The sequence below is a fragment of the Eimeria tenella genome, genomic scaffold (assembly GCF_000499545.2).
Source record: "Eimeria tenella Houghton genomic scaffold, Eth_scaff18, whole genome shotgun sequence".
NCBI classification, from domain to species: domain Eukaryota; phylum Apicomplexa; class Conoidasida; order Eucoccidiorida; family Eimeriidae; genus Eimeria; species Eimeria tenella.
This window is the reverse complement of record NW_013541630.1, coordinates 223,755-234,691: the sequence shown is the minus strand read 5'-3', so window position 1 is coordinate 234,691 and position 10,937 is coordinate 223,755. Positions and strand designations below refer to the sequence as shown.

The window sequence follows — 10,937 nt, the reverse complement described above, 5'->3', positions numbered from 1 at the left end:
GAGTAGTTTGAATAAACTTGCCGCCATATAAGTAGTGGCACTGGCCGACACAAAGCAAGTAACACCTCTTCCGTGTCTTCAGAATAAATCGTGTTTGTGCTTGTTACTGCCACCTGAATTCTCAGCATTTTTCGTCTTCACAAGTTTCAGCAAAAATGCAAATCAGTGGAAGGTGCAGATCCACAAAAATGCACCTGCACTAGCGCTGGGCGACCCCCAATTTTTAATCTCTTAACGTTGTTCCAAGCCGCAACCCGACCCTACACAAACGTGTTGCACAGAACCTAAACCCGCAACTGGCTTGAGCCGACAGCTGCAGTGGCCTAATTCCTGAGGTCTCCTGACTAGACATCCCCTTCACAGTGTATCTTGACACGTTAAAAAGCGAGGCAGCAGAACCACGCAGCTATTGAGCTGCAAGAACTATAAATAGCACTAACAAATACCAGAGAGCAATGATCATGTTGGACATCTAGAAAAGGTTTGAGCAGGAAATTATATTCGGCGCTGTTGCCAGCTGATGAAATTTCAGAAAAGTGGACTAAAAATGAACAGTCAACCCAGCTGCCGAAAGAACCGAACACTACACGAAGAGTAGTAATGACACTGAGCACAATACCAACAGAAGGACGGGAAGACAGCAATAAAGCAGTGAAACTAGTTATTTTTCTGGAAGGAAGGGGAAATAAAAAGGGCGAAGGCCTAAGAAACCCTTAGATCGTTGCCCATTTAAGCAGCATTGGCTTCTAGCGCAACAGGTGCACATGCGTTTGTTCTCTACGTATCTGAACATCTACATTGCATTCAACCAATTCTTATACTTACTGAAGCCATCGTTAGAAATACCATAAACATATAGGTATGCTACGTGTGTCTAGTGTGTGTCCATACATACGTATGCATAAAAATATACATGTTGCACATTGCCCGAAGAATATATGTACGTTTATATGCATTTTTGTCGTATATACGTGCATACACATACACATATAAGCAAACATACCTAGACATAGCATGCACCTTTGTTTAAGCACATATGAGTATACATGTGTAGATACGAACACATTCATTAACATGTTCTGCGGGTGGTAATAAAAGCACAGACCTGCAACTGCGGCAAGTACCAAAGACCGGAGCTAGGCGCACGCCTGAAGAAGCGAGAAGGATACGAAGCACCTAGACGGAACAAACAAGTAGTATCCTTAGCAAGCGCCTGCAGCACGTACACCTGGAAGAACAAGCGCTCCGTGCAACAATGCACGAATTCTCGTTATTCTTTTCTTCTTTCCTTCTGTTGTCTATGGAACGTCTCGGCCAAGCACAGTCTCAGCCCACTAAACGGGCAACCAGTTCAAGTAAATGCGCCGAATTTACTTTGCTCAAGAAACACTACTGGCTCGCAGCACCAATTAGAGGAGCGATATGGCCAGGGTGTAGAGGTCGTAGAGCGGCGCGACGTTGCCTGGGGTGGTATCGAGGCCCGCTGCCACATGTTTCATGCTTTGTCTCTGTTCTATCCGTTCCCTCTCTTTTTGTTCAAACGAATGCAGCAGCGCCCGCACCCCGCTCTCGGTCCATCTCTCGTTCCAGCTGCCCACCACCTCTGGGGGCAGCACCTGTTGCCTAGCCCACTTGTCGAAAGACAACACCGTGTCGCTGAACAAGTCTGTATGGAACGGCCGGCGCCCTGGGGACATGGGCACAATCCAGGCCTCCCTTTTGCCTCCTTGTTGGCTCAGCAGCCGCTCGTCGAGCCTGTCAAGCAAAGCCCGGAATATGTTCACGTTCATCAGCTCCTGGGCAACAAGAAGGTCCTCGCGCCGCAGCACGTTTGCGAGGCGCACTGCCAGGTGTTTCGGCACCACTGGTGTTTCCCCTGCCTCGGCCCCAGAAGCACTGAGCCCCTCATTTGTTTTGCTTTCGGGTTCCCTCTCTATCATGCTGGTGGGACGGCCTGCAAGGAGCTTGACGAATCCTTCGAAAGAGATGGGCGCCTCGTCCCCCGCAGCGCCCTCCCCAGCCTTGCTGCTGCTGCTGCTGATGCCGCCCCAGCTGCTGCGGGTCCCGCGGATCAGAGGCTCGGCCTCCAGGCCGAGCAGCTCGGAGCCCACGCCCGTCATTTTGCAAAAGGCCTCGAGGGCGGAAAGGGCCAGCAGGCGGCGGCCAGCTGCGGTGTAGAGAGTGTCCAGCAGCTGCAGCCTGAAGGCGTACATCTTCTTTTCCGCTGCACTGTCTGCATCCTTGGGTCTGCGAATCGCACTGAGGGCCTCCGCGTGCCTCTGGAACAGAGCCACTGGGGCAGGCAGCACCACCCCAGGCTCGACCACTGGCAAGAAGTGCCTCGAGAAAGCCATGCGGGTGGTCTCCGACACCCCGCGCCAGATCTTGTCCAGCTTGTCTAGGTTTTTGCCCACTTCTCTCTCGTAGTGGTCAAGGCTAGACGCGTCACAGGCTATATCCAGCGGGAATTCCTCTGGCCTCACTGTGGAGGGGGGCTCTGTGACCAAGTTGGAGACGTGCGGCATGGGGCCCACGTGGGCAACAGGGACTCCAGAAGCGGTTCGGGGGCCCCCTTGGAGCCCCTTGAACTTTCGCAGGGGCCCTGACGGGGCCGGCTCGACTCCGGGCTGCAGGGCCAGCTTCAGCTTCGGCTTGGCTTTGGAAGGTTTGCTGTGCTCCTTGGGCGTTTTCAGACCCAGCGAAGACGCCTCCTCCGCCTCGAGCGGCGCTGCTGTTGGTGACGCGGGGGCTGCATCTTCTGCTCCTGCTGCTGCTTCCACTAATTCCATGCCTTTGAGGCGGCTCCTGTCCTCGCGCTGCAGCAGCCTGTTCCTCGCCAACGAGGCGGCCAGGAACGCCCATAGAGAAATGATCCCCAGAAGCAGCAGGCCCTTCAGCCTCTTGCCGCTGCCCTTAACAGGCTCAGTGGAGGCCCCCGGTCCAGCCTTCTGGCCACTGTGCAACGCTGTTTCGTTGGTGACAGTGACTGACTCGGGGCTGCCGACAGGCCACGCGTTGGGCACTCTCCAGTAGGGCGTCGACAAGCGGCCCCGGTAGACTATACTGGGGACCCTTGGGGGGCTCCCGTGAAGAATATTTGTATCGTCTGAAGGAGTTGTGTACTGGAGTGTCTCTTCGTCTGCTGAGAGCCAACCAGTGTGCGTCGTGGGGGCGGAGGAGGGCACGCCCCTCCACACAGTCCCCAGGCCATGCTCTTTATCGTAGAGGCCACTAGCGCCCCTCTCAGACTTATAGGGTGCCGCCGCCTCAGTTGAATGTCCCATGGTCTAAGGACGCCGCCGCGCTGTTCCGCGCCCTCTCCCGGGCCCCTGAGGCCGTGCAGGTCCTCTGGGGACTATGCCATGTAAAAGCGCATTTCACCATGTGCGCAAATCCTATATCCCAATCTGGAGAGAATCTGGCTTCATCAAGCCCGGAGGAGTTTCAGGGGCTCAACAAGGAGAGCTGCAGCCAAACCGCCCCACATGCAGGTGGTCCTTTTCATATAGCGTGAGACGCAATATTTCTCTAATTATTCGTGTAAATTTTATCATTTTTTCATATTGCAACTCATTTGTAAACTTGGGCCGCGTAGGTTCCCCGAAAGAGGACGCACAAGGGGACGCCGGCAGCTTGGAACAAGGCCCAGGAGTTGACGGACAATGAGGATGGATGCTGTTTGCTCTCGCCATTTCTAGGCGCATTTTAACATTTTTTTTTACATCTGGGCTTTTATTTTTAGTAGTGAAAATATTGACTCCTCATGCTTTCGCGAGGTCCTCTGAGAGCGCAGTTACATCGGCCCGAATGGCCCGAATGCGCCAAATCGAAACCTAGATAGCGCAGCTGCCAGAAATGAATTTATTTACTATAGTGAGGGTAAGCTGAGTGGCTTTTGTGAGAACGATGTACCTTTTCGCTCGTAGCGGAGCAAGAACTTGCGGTGTAGTGCTCCACATCCCAGGTCATCGCCCGTAGGTTTCAGACGAATGCAGAACAAACTAGTTGCGAGCTGACCCAGGAGAAAAGACTGAAACCAGATATTACGCGAACGTGCGAACACGGGCAACAAAGGAAAAAAGTTAAAAACGCACTACGTGAAGCCGTCCAGCGCCCGCCGTTGCCTTACTCTCTGTATAGAGACTGCTCTATGACTGAGAGGCAATTTTGGCCGTCGTCGGAGACTTATGAGAGAGCAATGGTTGATCGTGAATCTGGTGGAGTAGCAGCAGGGTCACCCAGGCGTCGCGCCTCAGCTGCTTGCCCGCCAACACTATGGGGAGAATCGCTCTCTTCAGTGGCCCCTATATAGGGGCGCCAATTCGCATAGAAGAAATGCTGGCGAGTTGGAGCTTCACGATGTAGCCGTCGCTCCTTAGTCCAGACGATATGTCACCTTCTCTGTAGCATCTATTATCACTTCCTGGCCGTTTTGGTCTGCAATATTTCAAGCCGTGATCTCTAGGCTTTAATGGGAGGCTCGTCCGCTGGAAGGCACCCCTCTCTAATTTACTTTTAGTCGTTTCTACGGGCAACACCCTCAAACCACGGCATGTACCAGACCCATAGATAGGACTGTCCAACAGTACTGCCCTCTGAGTTCCTCAGGCATGTTTTTAAGGAGTCTGCTATGCAACTGACTAGCTTGCGACACTTTCTTCGAATGCCGTGTCTGCGTTTTGTAAGTGCATCAGAAGGCTGCCCCCATGTATGAAGTCCACAATTTACTAGAGTGCAGTGAAAGCTCCTACTTTCAAGAATCTGGCCTCGTTTTCTGAAGAGTGCATTCATCCTTAACTTGTCGTTAGAGGGCCATGCATGGCAATAGAGCGGAATTTACCCAGTTTTCCCCCATGAGAATGCCCCAATGAACATATTAATAACAGCCACCGTCACTCAACTGGACCTGTTCGTCAACACCAGCTGTTTCCGGCAGTGAACTGGCCTCTCCGAAGAGGCAGGTACTGCTGGCAGCTTCCTCAAAGGCACTGTTATGGTATCAACTAGGACCGCCGTGGAAGACCCGCTGCGGCGCTAGCCACAGCAAATTCCAAGTTTTTCGGGCCTTCAGGCCCGCTAGAGGTGAACTATAGTGCTCATGCCTTGGCACATGCTGCATAAGCATGCACGAAGCCTAGTGCGAGTTTATCACTAAACTCAGAGCAGGGCCATTCTCGTCTCTCCCGCAATATCAGCAAAAGGCAGAGTGGAAAAAGCGAAAGTGACGAAGTTGCAACAAACTGCACGGCAAATCCCTAAGCTGGAGGCTACTTGCATTTTCCTCTGTTTGTCTTTCTATGCTGGGACTAGATGTGTTTCCTGACACGCTTGAAACACAAATTAGACATTTTTGGTTCTAGTATCGAGGGCAAGCGGCAGCTGGCTCGCCTCTAGCTGCAGTCAGCTATAATGTTTCTCCTAAATCGAGGTAGGCTACGGTTGACCTGTTCAGTCATCCGCCGCTTGCTAAGCGACCCTACAGCTCCCGTAGCGCCAGCTAACAGAGCTACCTGAGTAGCTACGATAAGTGAGCGCAGCTAATTGCTTTGAGGTCCCACCACCTGCGCGGTCCTCAAGGCCAGGTGCGTGACTAGCCGAGTGGCTAACTGTGATCATTGCGCACCTTTGTCTGTTGTAATGCGAATTATACTGCTCTCAGGAGTCATCACTTCGTTCTCACCAACGCGTCGGCCGTCCGGCAATTCGGCGAAGAGGAAATTGCGGGCAATCGCCGGGTGCAACAAATGAGCGAGCTCGCCGACGCTGAAGTTGACACAAAAGTATGAATTCAAAAACATAAAAGTGCTTTCATAGGCAGGCAAACAAACCCAAAATCTAACGCAGAGAGATGAAGGAAAGCACCAGCGCTGCGACAGGGATGCAGCAGAAACAAAAAATGGCGGCGAAGCGCGTTCGCCACAAATATCGAAAGCACGCAAGCGCCACGCGTATACTCATGCACTAAATGCTGCTGTATGCTTAGCGTTGCAAGTTCGCATGCATTCGCGTTTGCGGATTTGTGTGAAAAGTCTTTTGTGTCTGCCTCTGTACGCAATTGTACCTGGGCGGGAGCCCTGACCTACACGCGCTAATGTCGCCATAGGCTCAATTGCATCTGTAAAATTAGCTATGTAAAGCCTTATAAGCACTTCAGTATGCACGTGCACATGTAACGTGGATACTACCGGGGACATGTCTATATGGAAACGCATATCGCATGCGTGTTCATGTAGGTTTGTGCCTAAACCGACGACGCAGATTGAGTAAAAGCAGAAGACGGAGTACACAAAAATACGGAAGAATATGAAAAGAAAACATTATACTAGCGCCTACGTGGTTCCCTTCTTAACCAGCATACACTCCACAAACGGCCCCCTTCCCTTCTTGTCCACGGCGGACAGCTGCAACGTCTTCACCGGATACACCGCCATTCGCTGCCCTAGGACCTCTACAGCAACTCGCAAGGCCTGAAAACAAAGGGAAGGCGCAAAGGTAGGCAAAAGTCAAGTTCCAGCAGCACCAGCTACAGCCAACGCAGTAGCAGCAACAGTAGAAGCAATATCATCAGTAGTAGTCTCACAATCAGCTGGGGCAGCAAAACGAGTGCCCGCAGGACAAGAAGCAGCGACAGCAGCACCTGCTTCTACAGCAGCTAAATAGCAGCAGTGGCAGTGTCATCGCTTCCAGCGCCATCACCAGCCAAAAGCAGCACCAACAGCATAAGCACCGGCATCGCCAGCAGCACCAACAGCATAAGCACCGGCATCGCCAGCAGCACCAACAGCAGCAGACCTCTGCCACCCCCGTCCCTCCGTGTCTGAAGAGCATGAGATCCCTAACTTTCTCCAGTCTGTGGAACGCCTTAGGGTCGATTGGCTTCAGGCTTTTAATTAGCTGCTGCTGCTCCTCCTTCAGGCGGCTGCTTCCCGGGCCCCGCAAGTCCTCGCTGCAGTACGCCGTGCCGCTGCACGGGTCGTATGCTATCATTTTCTACACACAGCCATAAGCCTTAAACCTTTAGCCCTTAAAACTCAGCCCTGACTTGAAACTATCAAGAATATACAAAGTCGAAACCCGTGAAGAGCCCATCACAAAAGATCCCATTTCATATGCCATCCAGAACAAGTGCTCTGATTGCAACTGGTGAGAGCGGGGGGCCAAAGGCTTGTGATTAAAGGTTTCCAGACATGCTGCCATCTGCGCAGCAAAATCCTAAGAAGTCCTAGAAACAAAACCTTAGGGCCTGAAGCCAAACACTGAAGCACTGTATTCCATTGGCCATTTCGGGAGAGCTGCATGCGTGCTGCTGCCTCTGCTCTTTCGCCGGGTGTTGATGCTGCTGCTGCAGCTGCTGCACAGGGCACCTGCTGCCGTGCAGCTGTTGTAGTGCTTGACTCGGCCTCACCTGCTGCTGGAGTTTCTGCAGAAAACACTCTGCGAGAGCACTTGTCAACACGAGAGGGCTGTCCCGAAACTTGCTAGACAGTCGCAAGACGTTTTTGTCCACATCGCCCCCCTGCGCACGCCCCACACATGCGATCCCCATCCCGATCCTCGTCACCGAACATCGATCCCGATCCCAGCTTCAAAAAAAAGCAGCAGCCCGATCACCCCCAAAGACTTCATCCTGACCCCAGTATGTACTCTACTGACCCCACATCGCCACGATGCCGATCCCCACGCCCCACAACCTGTTCCCATCCCGATCCCGATCCAGTGGCTGCCTCACGGCGTCGCATTTGTTGAGGACCAAAACAAAAGGAAATCGAATCTTCACAAAAGTCTTCACCTGCAGGCACCAGGCAAAGACAAGCCCGTAGACTTAGAACCAATTATTTTAAGTTCTAAAGTCTTAGTCAGAAACCAACTCTTAAGCTCTAGAGTCTTTTAAAATCCATTACTGCAGCTTCCAGTTTAGCGTTCTAGTTTAACATACCAGCTCCATGACGTCTTCAGAAGCCCACTTGGTGAGGTCTTCAGGCAGAAGTGAAGCGTCATCTGTTCCTCGTGCTACCGCTGCTCCCGCAGAGACTCCTGCTGCTGCTGCTGCCGCTGCTGCTGGAGCTGCTGCTTCCTGCAGGGCCTGACTGCGCGACCTCCTGCTGCGGTGCAACTCCTGAAGCGCCGCAGCCACAAGCGTCTGGGGGGCGCCATAGCCGCTGAACTGTGCCGAAAAGGTGTCCAGCAGAGAGCTGCAACAGCAACAACAGCAGCAGCAATAGCAGCATAGCAGCAGCAGTAGTAGGGAATGACCAGGATGGATACAGAGCACTGCAGCACGTGCAGGCAAGCCACAGGGCGCTTGCGCTGCTAGGGATGCTGCTGCTGTTGCAGATCGCGGTGATCTACGGCATCAGCGACAGCAGCAACAGCAGCAATAGGAGGTCCAGCAACGAGAGCGGCAGCATCACGATGAGCAGCAGCAACAACAACTCTCGCAGCGTCTTGACGTATCGCCTGAGCATCTACTTGAGCGAAGGCTGGGCAGCCCCAAACGCCACAGCAGCAACAGCAACAGCAACAGCAGTGGCAGCAGCAGCAGCAGCAGCAGCGGGTCACCTGTTCGTTGCCGCGTGCCTGCGAGCCACAGATGTCCATTTTCCCCAAATGTTCTTGAAGATCCAGAGTTCCACTTCGCTCAGCAGCCACTCGTGGTCTGCGCTGGGGTCGTAGCCCGTCGTGGTTTCTCCCTGAAGCAGCAGCAGCAGCCGCAGCAGCCGCAGCGGCGCAGCAGCAGAAGCAACAGCAACGCGTCTCCCACAGCAACAGTCGCCAACAGCAGCCAGAGCAGCACGAGCGTCACAAGCCCATGCAGCAGCATCTCAGCAACAAAGCAGCAGCAGCAGCAGCCGCCGCGGCGTCGACCCAGCAGCCTTTGCAGCTCCGCCTGGTGACCGACAGAAGCCGCTGCAGCAGCAGCAGCAGCAGCAGCAGATCCGTGCCTTTTCATTGGTGGTGCCCGAGACGTCTATTATGTGCAGCAGCACATCCGCCACCCGCAAATCGTCAAGGAACTTGCAGCCCAGGCCCCGGCCTTCGCTGGCCCCGGGGATAAGGCCGGCCACGTCCAGCAGCCGTATGGGCACAGAGCGGCGCCCCGAGACGCAGCGGCCGTAGCGGGGACTGCAGCCCACGCCGTACCTGCAACAGCAGCAGCAGCAGCAGCAGCAGCGGCAGCAGCACAGTGGCAGCAGCGCTGCAGCTGCTCGCTGGGAAGCAGTGGCTGCGATGAAGTTGCCAGTGCCGCAAACAGACGCTGCAAAGTTTCAACAGCAGCAGTAACGTAGTTCTCGCCACCCGCAGCAGCAGCAGCAACGGCAGCTGCAACAGGACCATTAGCAGCAACAGCAACAGTGACGCTAGCACCAACATGGGCATCAGCGGCAACAGCAACGGCAGGAAAATTGACACCGCTGTGAAAACTAAATCTAGCAGCAACAGCTACAAAAGCAGCGATAATGCGGGAAGCAATAACAGCAGCAGCAGCAGGAACGGTTGCTGCAGCTACAAGAGTACCCAGAGCCGTAACAGCAGCAGCACCCAGCAGCAACAGCAACAGCAACAACAACTCACTTTTTGCAGGGGCAGTCTGTGATGTAGTAGCCGATGCCTTCATTCGGAGTTATTGTAGTGAAGGGGTAACTGCCCACTTTGGCTGTTGAGCCCTCTGTGGCTGCGTTGAAAAACGTGCTCTTGCCTGCACAAACCCTAGACCCTAAACCCTAAACCCTAAACCCTAATCCCTAAAGTCTGGAGCCGGGAGAGAGTCTTCATTCGAGTTAGCGACAGATGCACTTAGCAGAGACTGCTCAGACGTGCGTAGGCGCTGTAGTTGTGTGCAGGCCTCAGGAAATCCTAAACCCTAAGCCTTAAACCCTAAACCCTAGCCCACAAACCCTAGTACCCACAGCCCTACAGCCTGAGCCGCTGGCCCTAGTTGCCTCGACGGACCTGCTGAGGGTTTACCCACGCAGCCAATTATGAAATCGCCTCCCATGCTTGCTTGTTGCTTGCAGCAGCAGCTGCTGCTGCTATTCCTAGTGCTGTCGCTGGTCCTGCTATTAGCTGCCCTTTTGCGGCAGTAAATGCAGTTGCTTTTGTTTCTGCTTCCGTGGCTGCTGCTGCAGGCGCTTCTGCTTCAGTATTGATGCTGCTGTTTCAGCCAGTAGAGCTGCAGGCTTTGCTGCATGCAGTCGTTCGTCCCAGAGATGTTTCCACTCCTGCTGCTGCGGCTGCTGCACCGTCTGCAGCATTCAGTCGGCTCAGCTGCTGCTGCTGCTGTCTATGGCATTGCTGCCTCCGTTGCTCCGCTCTACAGCGCTCTTGCTGCTGCCTCTGCTGCTGCAACACAGCTCTACAGGTGTTGCTGTGGCTGCATTAGATAGGACTGAAGGTAAATAGCTGCACTGCTACTGCAGCAGCAAGTCTCTAAGCTGTTGCTGCTGCATCAAGCGATTAAACACGCAGCTAGAGCAAACTGCTGCAGTTGCAACGGGGCCCTCGGGGGCCCCAACAGTACCCTCGGGGGCCCCACACGCTCCCGCTCCCCAAGGCGAAGTTACATTGTTTCGCAAGGCACAAATATATTTTTTATTGCAAAAAAACTCTGCTTACTGTTTAATGTAACAGGAAGGTACCTTAGGCTGCTCCTCCCTCCCACATGTGGGGCCGCGGCGACAGCAGCAAGAGTGACACCAGCAGCAGCAGCAGTAGCAGCAACAGCAACTGCGCAACACAAATGTAATTGCAGCGGCGGCTGCGGCAGCAGCACTAGAGCGAGCAGAAGCTCCGAAGAGGATCAGCCGGAAGAAGATGGGGGAGGCGCTAGCCTGAGCAACGGGCAAGCAAGCAGTCGAGCAACTGTAGCAGCAAGTAGCAGCAGCAGCAGCGAAGGCAGCAGCAGAAAAGGCAGTAGTCGCAAAGGCAGCAGCAGCAAC

The 10,937-nt window shown here is 53.9% G+C and overlaps 2 protein-coding genes across 2 annotated transcripts; both read right to left on the bottom strand.

Annotated features, from left to right (window-relative positions):
- Positions 1 to 1,409: 1,409 nt before the first annotated feature.
- On the bottom strand, positions 1,410 to 3,284 carry ETH_00017910 (uncharacterized protein; the record flags this gene model as incomplete). Its single annotated transcript, XM_013373890.1, has 1 exon — positions 1,410 to 3,284. The coding sequence occupies one exon, from the start codon at positions 3,282 to 3,284 to the stop codon at positions 1,410 to 1,412; it is 1,875 nt and encodes a 624-aa protein (XP_013229344.1).
- Positions 3,285 to 5,612: 2,328 nt separating this feature from the next.
- ETH_00017905 (GTP-binding protein, putative) lies at positions 5,613 to 9,997 on the bottom strand (the record flags this gene model as incomplete). The annotated part of the gene is made up of 10 exons (XM_013373889.1): positions 5,613 to 5,763; positions 6,334 to 6,467; positions 6,793 to 6,990; positions 7,406 to 7,516; positions 7,730 to 7,789; positions 7,937 to 8,192; positions 8,560 to 8,690; positions 8,943 to 9,141; positions 9,574 to 9,697; positions 9,952 to 9,997. The coding sequence occupies 10 exons, from the start codon at positions 9,995 to 9,997 to the stop codon at positions 5,613 to 5,615; spliced, it is 1,410 nt and encodes a 469-aa protein (XP_013229343.1).
- Between the last annotated feature and the right edge of the window lie 940 nt (positions 9,998 to 10,937).